The 23,912-nt window shown below is 34.3% G+C and overlaps 1 protein-coding gene across 7 annotated transcripts in view; it reads left to right on the forward strand.

The window, feature by feature from the left end:
- Positions 1 to 23,912, forward strand: part of LOC149562951 (CBL-interacting protein kinase 32-like) — a 227,957-nt gene that overhangs the window by 159,142 nt on the left and 44,903 nt on the right. For 3 of the 7 annotated variants that reach the window (XM_089826399.1, XM_089826398.1, XM_089826400.1), the window contains exon 9: positions 17,632 to 17,766. The exons of the other annotated variants lie outside the window; for them this stretch is intronic. In XM_089826399.1, the coding sequence (XP_089682525.1) occupies positions 17,632 to 17,766 (135 nt within the window). The remainder of the gene's footprint in view (positions 1 to 17,631; positions 17,767 to 23,912) is intronic. 7 annotated transcript variants of the gene reach the window in all.

Here is a 23,912-nt window from a genome sequence, read left to right on the forward strand (position 1 = left end):
TATTTAAATTATTTATTATTATTAAATTTAACTAAGTATTATTGACGAAATAGTCAATAAGACCTAAGATTTTCAAAATTCATGTAGTTGATTGACACAAGCTTTAGACAAAACTATGTAGAAGATTTTGAATCTTGTTTTAAGTGACTCTCTAGGACCTTTATCAGATATTCACACTCTAGAAGGAACCAAGTGGCCTCTCCTTGAATTGTAACACGCAATTACCTTCCTCCTGCTTGACTATTATTATATTAGGGCAAAGGAACGTGTTTGACACAAATCATTTCCTACACGCAAAAGAAAAATCTTCCAAGAGAAAACCCAAAACACAGTTTGAGAATAAGAAGGAAGACATAATAAGAAGGAAGACATTATGTTGTTTTCTCTAGTGTCATTAAAACTCTATCCTTGAATTGATGTATTTGTAGTGAAAAACAACAACATAACCGATTTTCTTGCCTTATCAAGCAGAACAAAATGCCCACGGAATATAATTTTTTTATTTTGTAGAATGCTTTAGCAACTTAATTTTATTATTATTTTTTAGATTTCTTTTAATTGACTTTGAAAATATCATTCATTACGAAATGTATTTGAAATTGAAATACAATAAATTTAATAAATATAAATTATTCTAAATAAAATATATTTAGTAAGTACAAAACCAAATAAAATATATTTAGTAAATACAAAACCAATAAAATATTTTTATTTTCTTCTTATAATAATATAGACTAAAAGCATAAGTAATATATTCTAGTGTTATAAGGGGCTATTTCAATGGGGATTCTAAGCGACTCGAGAAGCCTATCATTTTGGTTTGCTTCCATTCAAACATTGTCAATCAAAATATTTCTAATTTGGCCCATTGTGATCAACATGCAGAGCTACAAATACTACAATAATACGATGCCATCTTAGAAGTTGTGACATGTTTCTTATGAATCTTGACATGGATCTAATACCTAGCATTTGCAAAAGGCAGGACTAATAAAACTGTTTCAAAATCTCCATTGATTATCTCGTTAAGGATGCTTAATCTTCAAACAACATTGATCCTTTGACTCATGAAATATATTTCTTAAAGAATTTATATTTAAAGATATATATCATTTATGATTATTTATATGTAAATAATATATTAAGTTATGATCATTACATGAATTAAAAATAATGATAAAATATTGTCTTACAAGCATGTCAAACTATATATTTGATTTATAGGAAATTTATATTATCATTTTTCTTATTATTAGATATTTTTTTAAAGATTCTTATACAAGCTAATTTAAATTTATTTTTAAATCAAAAGCTTTTAATATTATATATTTAAAATTTTATTTGTAAATTTATATTTTACTTATTATTAGATTTTAAAAAAAAAAATCTTATGCAAGCTAAATTTCATGTGTTACTGATGATTTTCCAAATGTTTTTATTAGCCTCAATTTCTATTTTTTTCCTTTCATCATAGTATTATGCTACACTTGCCTATAACTATATTTTACATTGACATTTTCTTGAACTCTATTCTAAAAGACTAATGTTTTAATTATTTTAACTGTGTAGGTTTCCCTTTGCAACTTTTCCAAATCAACACAATGTCAATGATGAATTTGTAACCCCATTTTCTTTTCTTCAAACAAGTACTATAATGCACACAAGGCGGGACTATAGCTCTACAAAGCTCTTGTTTATTATTAAGTTCTATTTAGAAAGTTAACATACTTTCTACAATATTATCTTTTGTATTTAATTTTATTTCTATCTTTACTCATTGAAATTTTATTTTATTTTCTATTATTTAAAATATCACACTAAATATTATTTTATTAATAATATAGATTAAATAATTATTATTTCCTTGTTTTATATTTTAGTATTAGTTTTTATATAACTTTATTATTTATTTAGTAATATTATATTATCTAATTATTATTAAAATTCTATCTTAAAATCAGGATATGACATCTAAGTAGAGAATATGAGAAGAATTCTTAGAGTAGAGAGAGAATGGAAGGACTAAGTAGCCCCTTGAATATGAAGTCTCCCATACCCCCATCGAAGCTTATAGATAAAAATGATTTCTATAAAGAGTTTGGTGAAAATATTTGCACTTTCCTTGGAGGTGGGGCACCGACGTGGATAAATGGCTGTCCATGTACATGCTTTTGAATTTAGAGCACCATGTGTTTGGTTTGTTGATGATAGACTAGGTTGCATGAAATCTTTATAGTACTTTCCCTGGCACAAGATATGATTGATGATTCTTTGAATTCAACTTGGGACTTGTGAGAATATGTTTAAGTCAAATAGCTACCATTGCTTTCAATGATATGTAAATTTTATGCAATTGTTTCATTTAGTTAAATGAATCAATTCAATTATTTATTTATTCCGAAATAAAATTCTGAGCTTTAGTATTAAGTCTACCATATTAATATTGCTGGTAATATGAATGAATTTGAAAAAACATATTAAATTGAAAAGAAAAGGTGTAAGTGAGTTCAAAGAGAAATTGACTGCAAGCAAAAAGAATGACAATTGTAGTTATGGTTATCATATGGAAGAAGAATGGATGTGTAGTTATGCTGTACATATGGAAAAAGAATGGATGAGAAGTCGGCTGATGGAGAGGAAAGTGAACTAGCAAAATGTCTCCCTTGTGTGCATAAAAAAGAGAAGGAAGTTGTGGGAAAAGGGCCTGCTGGATTTGGTTAGAAGAGGATGAAAAATAGTCTCTGGGAAAATTTTTGGCTGGATCACTGTGTACTCAATTTGGAAGCATTAGGGGACTATAAGAGAGAGTGTTGAATTTATGACTAAGCTCTGCTCAGGCTATTTGAGGAGACCTGGCATCTGTGCACCTTAAATTGATGTACTTTAGGACATTTGCATCCTTTTTTGTTATTGTAACTTTATTCAAGACCCCCTATATGGGAGGAATGTATACCACCACTTAGGTGTTGTCATTTTTAATATATGCTCTTCTTGATTGTTGCCTCCTTTGGAAGATTAATTCTACGCCTATAGATATCACTGTTGTGTCTATAAGAGAATGAACCTTGTACACATTTTTAGAGTTGATTAAGAGTTTTCTGTCTGCCATTTCTTTGTTAGAGTATTGAAGTTTCCTAAACCTTGATACTCGTTAGTTTGTTGGAATCGCTTGGAGTCCTTTAACTTAAATGCTTTCCTTGTTATCATTGTTATGCTTGTAAGAAGAAATGATCTCAGAATGTTTTCCACGCTCAGACCATTTAGGTAAAAACTGACCATTTTTGTTTCTTTTCCCTTATTATTATTTTGGTTGATTTACATGACTATGTATTGGTTTTAAGACAAATTTGATATGTTGTCCTAGGTATTGGTCTTGAGGCAAGTCCATTACCTTGTTAGGTATCAAACACGAGGCAAGTTGAATTCAGTGTCTTTGGTGATTGGCTTGAGGCATGTCTGATTCCCTATTATGTATTTGGTTTGAGGCAGGTTCTTGTTTTAGGTACCAAACTAGGGCAACTGTAATACCTAGTTGTATGTATCGGGTCTGGGAAAAGTTTAAAACTGAGTCCTGTGTATTGAGTTGGAAGAAAGTTTGATACCTAGCTTTATATCAATTTTTCAGTACTTAGTTTAAAAATTGAAGGAGAGATTCGATATATACTAATTGATGATAGCGGAAAAAATAAGTAGAAATTGTTATGAGAAGATTAGCAATTTCAATACTCAGAATTCCCATCTGAACTGTCTCCAAAGAATTCTATCATGTGCATGCACTTCTTTTTGACAGGATGACAAGTTAGTCAATTAATACACAAAATAAAGGATGAATTGCAAATGATGCCAAGCTGGTTTAATCAGCAGTGATCAACTAACAAAGGTCATGGAATGAAATGATTGAACATATGTTGTGGTCAGTAATGTGAAAATTTAGTTATACTATTGGCATTGTCAAATAACTCTTAAAATAAAATTGAGAATGGCAATTGAAGTGAATATATCCATTTCAATGATGTTATTGCTAGAGAAAGGGGAAGTATTCTAAAAGAAGATTTGTTCAAGTTGATGCAGAACAAGTCTCGCTCAATGTTGATTAACACTATTCATGAAGAACGAATCTGGATGGAAAATAACTTGTCTACATTCAAGCATGTGGATGTATCATATTGTGCAATTAATGGGTGCATATTTTTAATACATGCATATAACCCATTGTCACTGGAATTGCAAATTCTGCTTGAGTGCTGTAATGATCTAATAACAATAATAAATAGTATAAGAGCAACATTTATCATTTATTTCTGATGTAACATTTCTCCGTTTCAATATTTTGACAACTTGACCAATGATTATTTGAAGAGGAAATGAACTATACTAGTGCAAGCAAAAAAGGAGCAAAATTGCAGTCTTCCAAGCTGGGAAATAATGATTTATAGAGGAAATGAACCATGCTAGTTCAGGCCAAGAGGGGCAAAATAAATTTCTTGCAATCCAAATATTTTTTTCAGAATATTTCATTCCTTAGTGGTATTCTTATTGGCTGCATTGGTTAGTGTACATTCCGATATTGGAATGGTGCCAGTAGTTTAGCAAGGTGAAGACACTTTATATCCTATGATTTGACAACATGAGCTAGAGAAGAATAAAGTTGTACAAGATAAAATAATTTGCAAAGTAATATTTTTTGATTTTCGCATTTTGTATTGGCACCGTAGATTGAAGAATCTGAGTACTCTACATAACTCTGCAAATTTCCGAGTCCCTGAGCTGGTCCAGTAGAGTTGACCTGACTCTTGTGCAGAGTTTTGACAAGTCTACAAGAGTACTCTATCAAGGCTTGATACAAGAATCTTTGAGTCTCAGGCATAAACTCTGGAGTCCTGAGCTAAGGCTCTTCTACCTAGAGCTTGAACATGGCACCCATGCTTTTTAAAATGAAATTTCAATATTTTTTGCTCTTATTTTCCCATTGCACCCAATGAAGCTTCAGCATTATCAAGCAGATGATTTGAGAAGATAAATTTAAGGATTCATAGTTGATCAAATCTGTTGAAATTGTCATCAGATTTGTATAATTCAAGTTTAGTTCACTGAATCGTTAGACAGATTGATGCAAGGGTACTATCTATATATTTATGGTACTTGAACTTGAAAATGACTATTTGTATTTAATATACTAAATATGCCAACTTTGTTGCAAGTGGGAGTTTGAATTATAATAAATTAAGGACGGAAGGCATAGCATGTACGGGGGCCATCTAATGCTCCTGTTCAGTATAATGATAATCTCCTTTAGATGACCGAGAGCAATATTGCACCTTACCCAATCCACATGCCAATATCAATCTATTCGTCCAACTCAACAATTTATCAGTAACTGTGATTGGTCCAGCGTATAATTGATTTTCATCCACAATCAAGGAAGGCATGGGGGTTTACCGATTTTCTTTATTCACTTTTGTTTTTCTCTGTTCAATAGTGGTTCAATACTCATTGATAGCTTCATATATATACAAGAGTCTTTAATTGTTACCTGCTTCGGAATCGGTCACACCCAAATTGGGCTCAGACTTGGTCTCAGTGGCCGGACTTGGCAAATTAAAAAATCATGAAATTCAAAGTCTTTAAAGGATTTTAAGTTTTTTTCATGCATCATTTAGCCAATTAACATCAAATACATAATGATTGAGATAAATAAAAGCTACTTTGTACACATACAAATTTTCATAGATCACATAAGTATAAATGCGAATTGTTGAAAGAAATTACATAAAGTTAAATTGAATAACATAATAGAAATATGAAGTATAGTGTAACTGTCAAATGTCTACAATATCCATGGAATATGCAATCCATGGAATCAAAAGTTCAAAATATATATAAAAAAAAAAGGCTCATAGTAGCCTATGTCTTCCTACTAGTACGCCGAAGATAGGTCATGGAAGCCTTAAGAGCCATCCTCTCTCCCTGTGTATGAGGTTGAACCTCAGTGACATGATCATCCTCGACATCCTCATACTCATCCTCATCCTCATAATCCTCATCATTAGAATCGGATCCATCACTCTTGGCCTTAGGGTCCTGCACTGGGTCTCCTCGTGCACTAGCCTTCTCCACTGCCATCGCCATTGCCCCTGGCTCTCGATTCACTTGATCAACCCACTCCAAGTCTACATCACTAAAGATAGAATCATCAACCTCTATGTTCCACTCTACTTGTATATTTGCCTTCTCTAATACAATGGTAGATGTGTGAGTGCCCAAAATCTATTTGTGGCATAGCGAAGGTTGTAGTGAACAAAAACAAGATCATTTAAATTTTTTGCTGTCAATTTGTTGCATCTCTTCGAATGTATATGCTTGAACATACTCCAATTGTGTTCACATACCGAAGCACTAGATGGTTGGGTCAAAATAGAAACTACAATCCTCTGTAGATTTGACACCTTACTGCCAAACATCTCTCACCATACATCTGAAATGAGAAAATTTTAAATCAGTTCTATAAATTTGACTTTATCAATCTAGATTCTAAAGCGGTAATAAAATAGAATATAGAATTTGAAATCATATATTTTTACTCGGCACTAGTTTTGTCTGGTTTCTCTTGCATAAGTCTCGTGAAAATAGGTCTCCTAATGCTTTGTTATATATCTATATCTCATGGACTATAACTATTCCAACAGTTGCATGAGGTGACATTCTCTCTATAACATCATAGAGGCCACTCAACACCTCTTCATTAGCTTTAAAATTTGGGCTGAATTGGTATGCTGGATTAAGAGAGTGGGCAGCTGCATGTATATGCCTATGAAGTAGATTGTGTCATCACCTATCAATGACATCCCATATGGGACCATATTTTTTGTGATTCCCTGCATAAAAAGCTTGAATGGCCTCTTTGGCACTATCTATGCCCTCATAAATGTAACACATTGAGGGCTTCTCTCCATCAACAATCCGTAGGATAACAATAAGAGGCTCTATGAAATGCAATCATTGTGAAAAACAAAACATTAAGCTTTACCTTTTCCGTTGAACAATGTGAATGTCAATGAACATAAACAAGTGTTTAAAACTTTAACAAAAATAGTGAAATGAAATGGAAATGAGCACAAAAAGAAAAATTACCTCCACAATCTCCTTGGCGTGTTTTCAAAAGCCACTTTCATCAAAAATCCCGATAAACAACCTCCACTGCTGCATTGAGCTTTGCATATGACGAATTTGTCCACTCTTCACATACATACCTTTCAAACCAGTATTTGCATTAAGAAAAGATTTCAACGTGAGAGAATTTGTTGCAAATCTAGTGACCACTGGACAAGACAACTCTTTATTCTTTGTGTGTTGCCTCATAAGGTTGAGGACACAAGCATGATTATATATGAACTTGCAAATATTCCTTGCTCTACACCTTTTTTTATCCAAGGAATTTTAACTAGATCTTCCAACATGAGGTCAAGGCAATGGGTAGCACAAGGGGTCTAATACAAGTGGCAGTGCCTCTCCATAAGAAGTTTACCAACAACAACATAATTTGCTGCATTATCTGTGACAATTTGCACCACATTCTCCTCACCGACCTCCTTCAACACTCCTTCCATTACCTCACAAAGATACTCAACATTTTTGGTTCTCCTCAAGGCATTAATTGATTTCAAAAACACTATGGAACCTAAGAAAAAAAATAAAAATTTAGTACAATCACAATCATCAATAAATTTACTACTAAATTACTAAATTCTAACTTTCTAGGGTGACATCATATGATTGGGTGGTTTGCAACTTTGTACGATTACAATGCATCATATTCATGCGGCATTGCTAGCTTGCGATGTTGCATGAAGTCTGCTGTTGTGTCCTTTTTTTTTTTTTTTTTTGAATATTTGGTCTTGTATGCCTTTAACCTATGTTTTTGTTTCTGTGTGCCGTTGCCTGCAAATCATGTGTGGTTTTGCATATTTCTTTTGCTAGTTTGAGTTGGCTATTCAGCTCTGACGTTGGCTTGCATATGTGACGAGGGCTAGTGGAAGGTAATGATGTGGCCGCGGCAAGTGAGCCGCCGGGTGAACTTGTGTGTGGTAATGATGAAAGTTTGAGGGATGAAAATATTTCAAACAATGATAAATTAGAGATCTTTGGTAATGATGGAAAGGATGGTTTTAGTGAAGGTATCATGGGAAGTGGTGGCTCTGAGAATAAGTGTGAAAAGCCTTCGTATAAGGCAGTCCTTACAAATATTTCAGTGCCAATTTTCCCTAAGACAGCTTGTTTCGAGAGAAAATTTGAATGGATTACAGTTTCAGAGTGTTCAAATGGAATTGGGAGGACCACAACCCATGGAGATAGATGGGATGACGAAGATGGGGGAGGAGCCGTTCATGAACATGAAGATGGTAGGAGCCCTTCTGATGGTTTGAAAACCCTAACCTTGTTTCCCAATGAAGATATGGTTAAAATTGTTAAGAGCAGAGCAGAGTAGGTTAAGAAATATTGCCATATTCTTTGTTTGTTCAGATGCTAATGCTTTGCCTTCGCATAAATTTCTTGATGATTGGTTAAATGTTGTGTGGGATTTTTTTTTGGGTTAACTTTTGTAGAATGATTCAAAAAGGGCTCTTCGTAATTTTTTTAAAATCCCATAATATGCAGGAAAGAATATTAAAAAAGGGTTTTGGGAATGTTGGTCATTCTTTATTTAGAGTATATCGATGGTCATCCAATAGTAATTTTGATGAAGTTATTAAAAAATCCACGCCAAATTGGGTGGAAATTAAGAATCTCCAAGCTGAATTTTGGCCATTTGCTTCTCATATTTTGAAACCCCTTGGGTCGGTTTTGCAGATTGAAGAATCTAGGGTTACTCTTCCGCATTTAAATGTGCATGTTCTTGTGGCCGTGGACCCAGATGTGATTTTTCTTGATATTATCTCCTTAAATTTAGAAGAAGATAAATTCTCTTGGGAAGTTTCTCTGTTAGGCAATTTGTATGCATGTTTTCATTGTAAACTTAATGGTCATATTAAGAAAAACTGCCCGACTCGTAATATGCATTTTGACAAAGCTAAGGTGAATGTTGATAATGCCAAAGAAACAATCCCGAAGAAGGTTAATGTTGTTGAAGTATCGGACAAGGATGGTTTACCATCTACTCCAAAGGAAAATTTGGATAATCGTATGCCTAACTAGTCCATGCCGTCAAAAGGTTCTTCTGAAGTTGACTCTTTGGAATGTGGTGGATTTATCACTTTAGATAATCCTTTATATGATAAAGAATTTGAGGTAATTCGGGCTGTACAAGCCGGTCATATTCTTGGTGAAGTTCATCCCATGGACCCTGCTGTTTTAACCTCGACGGTGGCTGAGGCTAGTATTAGTGAGATCCCTACTAGATTGAATGCTCAGCAGTTTGCTATTTGATCCATTAAAGAGAAGGGGGGGGGGGGGGGGGGGGGGGGCAATTCACTGAGGTTGTTAAAAGTAAAAGGAAAACATATGAGAAAAGGTCGATTTCAGTAGCTCTGGTGGTAAGAATGCCACCCCGAATTGTTTCAATAGGCTTTATAAGGCTCCAAAGACTCCCTCTATTCAACCACCTTCATGATGTTAGCTGGAATGTTAAGAGGTCTGGAAATGACTGATAGGAAATATATTGTTAGGAAGTGGTGTAATAAGTTAAAAGATAAGGATATTGTATGTCTACAAGAAATTAAAGTTGTCGGTTTTCAAGCATCTTGTATTAATAAACTTTTATGGGATAAAGCTGTTGGGTTTCATTCTGAGCATGAGAAAGGCAAAGGTGGAGTGGCCATGTTAATTGGGCCCAATTAGGCTGAATCCATCCTGCAACATGGATGCTCAAGATGTCAAAGGGCACTTTGGGTGGCATTTAAATATGAGGAGGATATAATTGGGGTATGTAACATTTATGCCCCAAATGATTATAGGGATAGAGTTGTGTTATGGGATTGGTGTTCTTCTAACCTGCTGAAAGCATCTTGGATATTTGTAGGAGATTTTAACATGGTGGAAGCTAGATGTGATAAACAAGGATTTCTGAAACATCAATGGAAAGGCAATGAGCAATATTTTTGGTGTAAATTTAGTAGATGTTTTAATTTGATTGATCCATTGGAGAATAATAGGGAGAACTTTAATGACATATGGTTCACTTGGTGGAATAATCAAGGGGGGCAGAATAGAGTATATTGTAGATTGGATAGGATTTATTGTGATTCTTCTTTTTTTCCTTCCAGACTAAAGAGAGTCATTCTCCTATTACTGTGCTTCCTGCTGCAATGTTAGATCATTCTCCTATTTCTGCAAGGATGCTAATAAATAAGGTTGATAATCTTAATAGAATGAGTAACAAAGGCAAATGTTTTAAGTTAAATACATCTTTGCTGAAAGGGCTTGATAATTAAGAGGCTATTAAAATGGTGACCTTTTTATCCAAATTATGTAATCAGTCTGTAAGACCAGTTAAACAATGGTGCCATCTAGTGGAATCTTGGAAATTTTTTTATCAAATTATTGGGAAAAAAATAGCCAAAGATAAAAATGAAGAAGAGAATGATCTTCAATTGAAACTTAATGAAGCTGAATTTGCTCTTCAAAATTGTCGAGATGACCTAGTGCTGCTGAAGAATTTGGCTTTCATCAAGCATCAAATAGGATTTCTTTATAGATATAAGATCCAAGGGCAAAGGATTCGGGCAAGAATGAATTGGCTTAGAGATGGTGATATAGGGTCCAAATATTTTTTGAACATTATTAGGGCTAAACATAAGGCAGAAAAGATTGAGAATATTCAAATTGAGGGTGGTAAAACTAATGATCCAAAGTTTATTAGGGAAACATTTTACAGTTTTTATTCTGAATTGTTCTCTTTGGAATTTGATCAAGATCAACATAAGCAATTGGGAGAATGTTTGAAGATGATCCCTAAGAAGGTCTCTAATAGTGCAGGTGATGAGTAGGAAAATCTCTTTAGAAGAGATTCAAGAGGCTATCAAAGCTATGGCTAATGACAAATCTCCAGGAATGGATTGACTGCCTATTGAGTTCTATAAGGATAATCTAGATTGGATTGGGGAAGAGCTTCTATTATTCTATAATGATGCTTTGATAATGGTTCTCTAGGCAGTAATGTGAATAGAGGAATCATAAAATTGCTTCCTAAAGTTGGTGATAGATCCTTAGTCAAGAATTGGAGATCCATCACCCTGCTTAATTTGTCTTATAAAATTATTAATAAGTTGCTGGCAAGGAGGATTGCAGATATTACTAAGAACATTGTTTCAGTCACCCAAACTGGTTTTATAAAAGGAAGATATATATTAGAGAATCTTATCACCAACTAGGAAGCTATGAATTGGGCTAAGGCTAGAAGTCAGGATGTGGCTATGATCCCCCTTGATTTTGAGAAGGCTTATGACAAGGTAGAGTGGCCTTTTGTTACTGGAATGTTGAAAGCTTTTGGCTTTCCCTATTATTTTTGCAAATGGATTGAAATTCTGTTTAAAGATTCATCCACAGTTATAGAGATAAATGGAGAATTTTCAAAACCTATTATTCTTCAGAGATCTATTAGGCAAGGATGTCCTATTGCACCCTCCTTATTTGTGATAGCTGTTGATGCTTTGTATTACATTCTAAGGGATGCTTCTTTAGGGCATCCTGTTAAGGGCATCACCCTCCCTAATGCAGATGAATTGATCAATGCTCAATTTGCAAATGACACTGCTCTTTTTTTGGAGCTTTTTGAAGATAATTTTTCTATGGCTCTTAACAGACTTGATTTTTTTTGCTCTGTTTCTGGAGTCAAAGTGGCTCCCCATAAGTCATATGTTATGGGATGGAAGGATGTGCCTCCTAACTAGTTGTCAAAGATGGGTTGGAATTGGACTGGACCTAAAACACTTTACTAGGTATTTGGGTATTCCTTTCTCCCTGGATCCTTCATTTGTTGACATGTGGGAGTGGTTGTTTAGCAAGATTAATAGAAAGCATATTAGATGGTAGACTTACTCTCTTTCATTGGCTGGGAGAGTTCAGGTTGTATAGAAGGTCCTTTCTTCTTATCATATCTTTTTTGCTTCGGCTTGGTTGTTTACTAAAGCTCAGTTTGGTATGCTTGAAAAAATTCTCAGAGACTTCCTATGGTCAAATGGCTTGGGGTCCAAGAAGAGACATTGTGTTAAGTGGGAATGGTGCTGTCTACCCAAATAGTTGGGGGATTGGGAATTAAAGATATTAGAAATCAAGGTATTGCTCTTGCAGCCAAGTGGATCTTCAAAGCATTTTGGGGAAATGAACCTTGGAATGTTCTTGTGAGAAACAAAGTTGAAAGGTTTGTTATTAAAAAAGGCAAGCATTGGGCCACTATTCCATTTTGGGATCTTATTATGAGAGACTTTAAGATGAAGGTGTTTGGATCTAAAGTATTCACCTCCCTGTGGTCTACATGGTCACAAGTGAGGGAGCTTATGTCTTGTAGGAATGCCACTGGAGGCCCTCCTAATTACATTGTTACTGACATATCAGTATGGTGGGGACTGTATTTGAATGATAAGCCTCTTGCTCTTACTCAAAGTTGTTCAGCTAAAAAATAGAATGAGAAAGGTATTTCTCTGATCAGTGACTTAATGGTTAATAACAAGATTGGGTCATGGGATGAGATCTCCAAGAGGTTTGACATCCCCAATTCTCAAAGGAAGACATATAATCTTCAGGCCAAAGTTTTATGCAAGGAGCAAGGTGGAAATTTCATGGATAGCAATACTTTTATCAGAAATGTAAAATGGAATGATGGCACTAGTATTGACAACACCTCTATTAAATAGATTTATGATATGTTTAAAGCTGATCAATCTGTGTTACAATGTATAGTTAATTGTTGGGGTCTTGACTGTCCTTTCTCAAACTGGCAATTTTTCTTTGATTATTTTTGGAAGGGTCCATGTGAGCCTAAGGTTATTCATTTTAGATGGTTGTTGTTAATTAAGAAGCTTGTTGTTGGGTCTGTTTTGTCATCCATTAATGTTGAGTCTGTGACCTGCAATTTGTGTAATAGACCCAAGAGCTTTGAACATATTTTCTTTTAGTGTATTTATGCATCTAAAGTCTGGGCCATTTTCTTTGGTTATCCTATTGATTGGAAAAACAACATGGTTTTTCTTGGTGTGAAATTTTGGCTGGTTATGTGAGATCTTTTGACTTATCTCTTAACAGATTTTGTTTTGCTCTTACTGGTGAAGTACTATGGTTTCTTTGGAAGGAAAGGAACAAGGAGATATTTCAAAATGTGAGAAGGTCCCCTACTGAGTTTAACCTTAAACTCATACATTTTTACATCATGTCAAAGGTTTCCTTTTGCTTGGAGATTACAAAGTCCAGATTCATGAAGTTGATGCATGTGGGATGCTGCTGATTTACAAAGATGAAGTTAAAGCTGCACAGTACATTGAGAGATACCAAAGTTTCCTTAAACAAAAATTGAGGAGCTTAGCAATCTTCTAGAGAAATTTCATCTGGATGTTGATATGGAGATAAGTACATGTGTTGGATCCACTTCAGCACATATTAATGATACTGATCAGCCAGAACATGAATATCAAAAATTATAGTTATCTAGTGCATGTATTGTCTATTGAGTAATTTTGCTATATCATATACGGTTCTGGATGTTCATATTAGAAACATTATATACAGTCCTATAGTTGGCTTAACTCGTCCCTCCAATTTTGTATAGTATTGAGGGTTGGTTGTTTTTCAAATTGACAAGTTTTCTTGGATGTTGTTTAAACTTTTTCAATATAAAAAAAATTCTAACTTTCTAAGTACAATATTGAATTACCCGATGAGGAGACAAGAAAATTCAGTAGTGTTCTATTTCTTCTATCAGTCCAACGACCGGTCATGATGGTGCAACCCTTTGCAATCCATACTTTATGCTGCTCCTCAATTTCAACTTTTACATCAGCAACACTATGGGCCAAAGGAAGACCTTTTAGCTCCTCATCATTAGGGGCTTTGAACCTCAGACTAGAAACAGTAATAACATCTTTGACAATTTGCCAATAAGGAGACCTAAGAGTTAAAACAAATTAAATAAACAATATATGTATACTTATTATGCAAGCAAGGGAAGACATACAGATGAAAAATTAAAATTATAGGTACCTTGCTACATTAAATGGAAGGTTGTTGTGGAAGAAGAAATCTCCAAGTGCAAACTTTGCTTGCTCATGCTTCTCCTTATTCCAAGCCATGCTCTCAAGTGATGGTTATGCAACTGGAGTTGTGCATGGAACAAAGATTGAATCAAGTGAGGATCTTTGCTTATGCACCCGAGGCCCAATGCTTGCAGTCTGAGATGCAGTAATAGAAGGTGGAACTGGAGGGTGACCATGTCCATGATAATTTGAAGAGCCCTCTACACTTCTAATTCCAGCTAATTGTGCCATCTCTTCTTGTTGCTTTTTTTTTAATTCTTTATTCTCTATAGATTCCTTTAAGAGAGCTTGCATATCACACACAACATCTTGAGGTACCTCCTTGCATTTTTTGAAATCACGCTTTGGTATGTGTGCAAGGTGATATTTCAATCTATTAATGCCTCCCCCATAATATGTTATCATAGAATGCCAACATGTCACAACTCCTTTCTTATGCCTAGGAATAGTATGTTTCCAAGCCCTATCCCTTGCTACTGCACTAGGGTCAGCATCAAGGTATGTTTTTGGCCTAGTTCCACTATCCTCAGGTTGATATATGATGTTGTTGCTGTTGCAATATACCATAAAAAAAAAGCAATTAGAATATAGAAAATCCAATTTACAAACAATAGGGCTGCTTATTTTTCGAGTTTTTAATCACCATAAAATGGAATAAATCTAGAGTCCAAACACATGTAAATAATAAAAGATTCATGAATGTAAAACAATTTGCAAAATAACATGATTTTCTTTTATCTTACCTCTTCAAATTTGGTCTAGAAATGAAAATGTAACCAAAATTTGAAGAAGCCTCTTCCAAATGCTTCTTTTAACTCCTCTCAATGCTTATATGCAAGCTACAAAGTGGCACAAACAATCAACAACTGATAGATGAGAGCCAACCGATTTGCCTACTTATCTCCCAATACCCCAATACTCTTGCCTCAACTCTTCTTTCTCTATTCTTTGTGTTTGCAAGTGATAGAATGACCTTTTAGGTCTAACTTATGCTTTTAGAATGTTTACATACCAAACAAGACAAAAAAAAATCATTAAAAACAAGTTTTTTTGTCCTTTTCGGACGCTGACTGCCAACCGAGTCAGGGTGACGGGGCTCGGCGAGTCAGCTCTGACTCGGTCAGGACTTATACAAGTTTGAGGCAAGAAGCTATAGGCTTTGTTTTACCCGGCTTGCCTTGGGATTCATCGAGTTTGGCAAGGACTCACCGAGTTTCGTAATGCTGGTGTTTGGAGACCTGACCTGAATGGGCATGTCTGCTACATGGGAAACACATCCATTCAGTGACGTGTCTCCCTCAATTGAGGATGCGTCTAGAGTCGTTGTTTTAATAAAACCTTTATCGTAGTCAACCACCGGCTATCATATCGTTACAAAATTAGATTCCTTTGATTGATATTTATGATTGTTAATGATTTTGAGGTTAAAATAATCACGTGTTTAAATGATAAAGTGTAATATATATATATATATATATATATATATATATATATGTCAAATCATATAATTTCAAATATATAATGTTTCATTTGTGTTCACACTTTATGTTTATCTGACTGAACTATAACATTAACACTCCCTCTTAGTTGGGAAGGATAAACACAAAATAGATATTACTTTAGTGGTAATATTTGAAATGTTAATTTTGTGAATATTGTTGATCAAAAGATATCCACCATTTAGATATCGTCTCATGATATCAAGATTAATGGCCTCCTAAATGTCAAGTCACACGACATTCACCAAGTACTCTTTGAGTAATGGCCTCTTGAATGTCAATTTGCAAGATATTCACCAAATACTATGAGTAATGGCCTCTTGAACATCGTCGCATGATATTCACCAAGTACTCTGATAATGGCCTCTTGAACATCAATTTGCATAACATTCACCAAGCACTCAAAATGTTCATAAAATATGTGCACATGCATTCTGAATAATGCTTACCAATGAACATTCACGGTTTGTATAAGGAACTTAAACCACCATGCAAGATGTTATCTATCATGATATGCTTAGACATCATAAGATATGCATCATAATAGAAATTAAGTTATCGTAAGAGCATCACCTTTCAATAATTTCTGCAAATACAAGTGATAATCATTTGGAAGTTGTCACTTCCTCAGGTTGTACACATGGCCCATATGAAATAACATTTATTAATAAATAATTCAATAGTACAATAATCAAATATTTTGAGACTCTTCTCAGTAATTACAACATACTAAGTTTACCTTGGAAGTGCTCCACCTTCATTTTGCAAGAGGCTTGGTGCAAATGGTAAAGAATCATGAACTCCCTCTTAATCCAAAATTTCACAAAATTTTGAAATATGTTGAAGTTCTTTAGAATGCAACTTTCTCTGAATCCAAGTTTGAATTACTGAGTTCAGCAAAGGAAGCTAGATGTTTGAGTCTGTTTGGACATCTTGCTGCAGTGTGACCATAGTTGTTGCATCTAAAACATTGCATTTCAGAATAATCTTTTTGTTTCTTGAATGGTTGTTTACCATTTTTGCCCCTTTTCCTTTTCAAATTAGTGGTGAGAATCTGAATGTCTTCATTTGTGGATTTCATGTGGATTTCTCTAGATATCAGACTACACTCTTCTTGAATGCAATCAGCTTTTAGTCGATCGAATTTGGGGAGCTTGGAGTGAGCAAATATTGCTTGTCTAAAGTTTTCCCATGAAATGTGGAGTCCATTTAATGTTACCATAGTTAACTCTTTACTATCATAGATGTGACCTATTGTTAAGAGTTGGTTTCTTACTTCTGTTATCCTCATAAAGTATGAGGTGATGGTCTCTCCTTTATTCATATTTATATTAGCAAGTTGATTCTTTAGAGTAAGAAACTCACTAGTGCTGTTAATTTCAAACATGTCTTCTAGAGCATTTAATATGTAGTCTTTTTCCCACTGACTTTTTCCTTGTCTTCCTTAGGTTTAGGGGAATTCACTATAGTTATTAGGTCATGCTTTTTCAAAATTAGCATCAGTCATAATTTCCAAGCTTAGAAATCTGAAGTGCCTTCAAGTCTGTCTTCAAGTCTCATGTCGTTTACCATCTTGAAATAGTGTAATGATTTTTTAACAATAATTAAAAAAAATAAGATTTGATCTTTTCTTCATACCTGCTTTGATACCATGTTGAAATTGTGATCAGATTTGTATAATTCAAGTTTAGTTCACTGAATTATTAGATAGATTGCTGAGGGGTTCAATCTATAAATTTATGGTACATGAACTGAAAATGACTTTGTATTTAATATATTAAATATGCCAACTTTGTTGTAGAGTGGCAATTTGAATTATAATAAATTAAGGACAGAGGGCATGGTATGTACAGGGGCCATCTAATGCTCCTGTTTGGTATAATCTTATTCAGATGACAGAGCAATATTGCACCGTACCCTATCCACATGCCAATATCAATCTATTTGTCCAACTCAACAATTTATCAGTAACTGTGATTGGTCCAATGTATAATTGCTTTTCATCCACGATCAAGGAAGGCACGGAGGTATACTTGATTTGCTCTATTCACTTTTGTTTTCCTCTGTTCAATAGTGGTTCAATACTCATTGATGGCTTCATATATATACAAGAGTCTTTAACGTATTTGGAGACTTGTCCCTAATGGGTGTGTCTCCTACGTGGGTGGCACATCCATTTGGTGACGTGTCTCCCTCCTTTGAGGATGCAACTCTAGTCATTGTTTTAATAAAACCTTAGTCGCAGTCAACTACTTGCTATCACGTCGTTACAAATTAGATTTGTTTGATCGATTTTTATGATGGTCAATGATTTTGACATGAAACAAATTATATGTATAATGGATGTAGTGTAATCTATATATATATATTTCTATAAATGTCAAATCATATAATTTCAAATATAAAATATTTCATTTATATTCACACTTTTTGTTCATCCAACTAAACTATAATGTTAACAAAATCATCAAACAAAAGAAGCAAAGTTGGATACAATGAAGGAAAACAAAGGCACTTTTGAAGAAATGATCTATCCTCCTTTTGATATTGACTTACCATCTAGTTGAAGGCTTGAAGCATTAACTTACACTAAGAGGGGAAATATGGAGTTTTACATTGTATTTGGTTGTTATTTTCATTTTGACACATCATCATATGTAAACTAGCTATAATGCTTTTATACATTTATTATTTATAATTTTTTTGCAATATATTCTTCGACTTTGAAATTATGAAATTCCAAATTTAAAGAGTATTAGAATTTAGGATCATATGATGTGTAATGTTTGTTTTTTTGTTCTCTAAATGCATTGATATCTTTTTTTCCTCTCTAATTATGAGGTTTTTTTCTTCCGAGTTTGTGCTATATACTGAGTCTGAGTTGAAATTTCTAGCTGCCAAGTCGAGTCCTTGTTTTTGAACTATGGTTAGGATGAGACTTTCTTTTAGTATTGGTAGATTATTAGTTTTCATCTTTTGGTAAAGGGATACACAAGTGTCCCTTTTAGAGATGGAGTTAGAGGTGGTTAGGAACACCTCCCTCATAAGGATACTTCCCAGTGCGTGAGGGATAGAACCTTATATTTCTCAAGGAGAGATTTGGCATCTTATACCCATTCTTGAAAGTGACATTTTTTATCCCTACTCTTCTTCCCATACCTTTAGAAACCTTTGGATATGTTCCTCACCCCTAAACAATTGTATCTTCATTTGCAGCCAAGTTACCGGTTCGCATTCGGTTCCAAGTTTGAAGTTTGAGAACCGGTTCGCAAGGTTGTCAAAATTTTGGAAAGGGGTTTGGGTTTGTCAGTACAAAACATGTAAAAATTATTAAAAAAACATGTATATATGCATATTTATGAAGCATGAGTTAAAATTAGAATGTAGCATAGTAGCATAAGCACATTTAAATAACAAAAACACCATAAACTTGTAATCATAGTGATCTTACCATCATATTGTCATAGTGTGCATACCATTATATAGTTCAACATTAAAGATTTAAAACATTAAAAATAAATCGTAGCATCAAGTTCAAGTATCATTGTTTCACATTCATTGTTCAACTAATGGAATAAAGATCTATTAATATTTGAAGTTCTTCAATCTTTATCTTCTTCTTCACATTCATCTTCTTCTACTTCTTGATTTTCTTGTTCTCTGTCATTAGTTAACTCAGCAATAGAGCTAAGGCCAATGGGATCAGCAGCAGCAACAATGCTGTTGGCATCAAATTCTTCAAAAAATGACAATGAGAGGCCACAACATATGACAATGAGAGGCCACCAAACACATTTCATAACAACCTTTTAGGGTTGTGGATGCCAACAACTTGATAAATTTTGCAAAAAAGACACTTTATTGCCATTTGCGGGGCTCATAAAGCATGTGGTTTGAACTTGGTTCAATTTATTTGGCCTGGTTTACCCGGATTCGAACTTGGTTCGAACCAGATCGAACCAGCAGGCAGAAATTGGGACCCTGCCCGAACTGGACCCGAACTTCGAACCAGTTCGAACTTTTGCAGGTCCGGGGGGTCTAGGGACGAACCATGGTAAGTTAGATTTGGAGATAAACATTAAGGATTTCATTTAGTTTCTTATTTCTTGTTTATGCATTTATTTTAGTTTTAAAATTATATTTAACCAGAACTAAAAGTCAATAATGTGAAATTGAAGTCAACCAAAATGGAGAGATTTTTAACAGTCATTAACAATAGCTTTTTACATTCCTACAATTCTTTGTTGACTTTACAATGAACAGCATTTACAATGTTGTTAGCCCTTCTAACCATCAACCTATATACATCAAATTACTGAAAAACAATGATATTTCATAATCATCTACTGTAATGTCCCCTTCTTGGGAAGATTTTAAATTTTGCCCTAGAATCACAAGTGCAATAAAAAATAAAGAACATGATATTGTTAGAATCATATTATTACCAACAAAACATCTTTATCGAGACAGATCTGGTTAAGATACTGCAACCATGTTAGATGATACTTAAATTATAATCCATAAGATCAATCATTTCAATTAGTAATCACACATATGACCACAAATGCATATAATCTAAGTTACCAGATTCTCTCCAGCAACCCTCAATATCTGGTTCAATTCTGTACAAAGTCTGGTCCTTGTCAAATTCTCTACAAATTCTCTTACAGAGCTACGAATCTGCTGCAAATTCTGTCAGAAGAACCCAGGCAGAATTTGCAGCGAATTTTGAAGAATTTTCTGTCTACACCTAGGCTGAATTTGGCCTTGGAACATTTTTCTCAACCCTATTGTGACCACTAAAAAGACCAAAAAAGATGTTTATATGTCATTTATGCATTTGTGTATGAAAATGAAAGCTTGCTTATAAAGGAAATCCAAATTGACAATAGATGACATCTAAATTGATGATTACAGTGGAATGTCTTTAAAAAGATATGATAGGTTTGAACCCAGGGCTTCAGATCTGTATCTCACCTTTTGATAGCCTAGTTAGAAATGCTCTAATCAATACAAAATAAAAATTCAGATAACTGCACTTATCTTTTGACAATTCCTTTCATTCTCAAACTGTCCCCATGATATGGAAATATGCTCCATGCATGTGACCAAGCACGTGCATCAAGTAGTATTAGTGCTAAATGATGCAGTTAATGCCCTATTGAACTGAAACATAGATTTGGTGGTGTATTTTGCTATGTTCCTTTACTATTAGCAGATTCAAGTATGGATTTATTTTTTGTTCAATACATATACATATTTTAAAAAAACATATGTTTTTGTACGGATGAACCCAAAATGAATTTGAACCCAAGCCCAAAAAAATTTATATTAATTTCGAACCCGAATCTCGAACCCTCATCCGTACCGGAATCCGAACCGATAACTTAGCATATAATCATCATAATTCATTTGATATGTCATTCCACATCTATATTCATTACAATAGGTTATGAATGAGGGAGCGTGATAGCTTGGCTTAAAGAAATCCTCACACTAAGCCCAAGAGTGAACACTCATCCTCTTGGGTGCAAGTGATAGGTACATTGGACATCCAACAACATCGGGTGGTGTAGTTAGTGGGATGCTTGTATGTGCCCTTCCAATTCATGTTTCATTATTTGTCTTCTTATAACTGTGAGCATGTCGGGTTCAATTAAAGGCTTTCCTTTTAAAATTGAATCCATTCTATGGAATCCCTCAGAGAATTATATAAGGTGTCAAAAGCATGTCTTTTCCAATCTGGTCGAAGATCATAGAATGAGCACCCAGTTATTTTGTTTCTTGGCTCCATCCAGTGGTTGGCTTACTAGATGGGAGACCTTTTGTTGCTGCACCCTTCTCTTGTATACTCCTTTCCAGTCATGCCCAAGAGGGCATGGAATTAACACCGAGTCATTTAGCCTCTTGGCCCCACCTAGGGATTGGTATACTTGATGGGGGACTTACTGCTGCTACCCACTTGTGTTTTACATTGGAAGGTCAATATCTTTATTGCATTACTGGATAATGTTTTCTCTTTGTATAAGGGTCAAGTATTCTTGATAAGACTGCTTGATGATTCGATCTAATTAATTCTGCTATAACCTTGTTCTTAGATCTGCTAGAAGTCTTCACAAGGTCTTCCTTGATTAACTTATTTTTTCTCCCACTAGTCTCTCTATGTTCCCATTATACATATTACAATCTTTATTTATATCTTCATGAAGGGGGACGGCTTCCTCAAGTGACATATCCAATCACAAATAGCTTTACCCTTTGTATTATTGCATCTTTTCATTCAAAACATGGGCACTCAAGGAGGATCAGCTCCTTTAAATAAACCCAAATTTATTTATTTAAAATTTCCAGAGTAGATTGGCCAGCAAAATGTAAGTTATGGTCGGCCAGCAAATAAAATGTTTTACTTCTTCATGGTCTGCCAACAACATGTTTTGTAGGGATATAATAGTCCACCCTTCCAAAAATCACTTGTCCTCGAGCAATAGCTGAGTGATCATAGATTTTAATTCGTCATCCACCTTTTCCTGCACCACTCGTACACTATCATAAGTTGTAGATTTAAACCAAGGCACATATGTTTTCTCCTTTATTTGAATGAGAGTTATCTTAACCAATGATTGGAAGATTGCAAGGTTTGTAGTTTTAAAACCAGTTTTCTCTCATCAATTGTAATTGTAAGAAAGTATTTTGGTCGGTCCCATGGATATTTCTTCAAGACAAAGCAAGGGGGAACTTCACATATCTCGAGAAGAGGATTAAAAGCACGGCACACATTTGTGCAATGTTCTATGAAGATGTTTCCCTACTTTGTTCATTAGGCAGGCAGAAACGATGCTTCGATGCCAATTGTAATGTCACCTTTTTGAGAGTATCCTGTATCTTGCCCTATAGTCACAAGTGCAATGAAAAATAGAGAATGTAATATAGTTAAAATCTAAGTTACCCTGGTTTGTCCTTTTGCCCTCCAGAACAGGCTAGGGTTCGAACCAGTACCTAGTTTTGGTCTGGCTCTTCAGAAATTCGACCTGGGTTCAATTTTTGCCCTCCCAATTGGAACTGGTCCAAAACCAAATGGAATCCAGGCGAACTGCTCATGCACAGATCAAATTTGCAGCGAACTGCATAGAACTGATCCCTGCGGGTGGGGGAAAAGTGGATTTGTTTGGCATATTTTATAATATTTTGAGTCACCTGTTAGACATATAGTGATCAAAACACGAATTCAATCACCAGTTTATCAGAGGCCTTCAGTGGTTACAGGATTCAGAATAATCATTTCAAAAATTCAAACAATAGGAAAATCTAATATTCATAATGTTGTAGCAGTTTAGTCTGAACATTCATTGTTTTTGCCAGTTGGAAGTGCCCAAGTCAAAGCTTTGGTTGTTTCAATAAGTTGGGAACAGATTTATTCCTTCCAAAGTTCTCTTTTGCCTACTTTTGCAATAAGTTGGGAACAGATTTATTCCTTCCAAAGTTCTCTTTTCAGTTTTCTCTACTTTTGCAAAGTATTAATGAGCCAAAATAATCACCTTCTTGAAATACATGCATTGTAAAAATGTGTGTCTATTTTATTTTACGTTGTGTAAACTGTAAAGGCTCATTGCAACTCATTTTCCTACCTCATTCTGAAACCTAGAAAATAAAATGATTAGATACAAGGCCACACATAAAATATTGTTGACAACCAATCAATTTCAGTTGCATATATTATTGTTGCTGCTTGTAATTCAAATGACACAAGCAAATAAATAGAAGACACTTGTCAGTTCAAGCTCCAAATCAGTACAATGTTGTTGCTATATGATTGTTCAACTCACAAGTAGTTTCTTCAAATAAGTGAAACAAAATATAGTAACATGTACTATCTAACTACTGGAAATCAGAACAGTTTAAAGTCTATGCTTATGGTGTTTTTGTTGTTTAAATGATAAAATCATATGATTTTATGATACTATGTGACATTCTAATTTTAACTTATGCTTCTAGGCTTAGATATCTATCTATCTATCTATATATATATATATATATATATATATATATATATATATATATATATATATATATATATATTTATATGTTTTTGTATGAACAAACCCATACCCCTATCCAAAATTTTGATGAACTTGTGAGCCGGTTCTCGAACTTCAAACATGGAACCAAACTCGAA

This window comes from Cupressus sempervirens, chromosome 4, assembly GCF_028749045.1.
Source record: "Cupressus sempervirens isolate cs-2001-9-10 chromosome 4, ASM2874904v1, whole genome shotgun sequence".
NCBI lineage: Eukaryota > Viridiplantae > Streptophyta > Pinopsida > Cupressales > Cupressaceae > Cupressus > Cupressus sempervirens.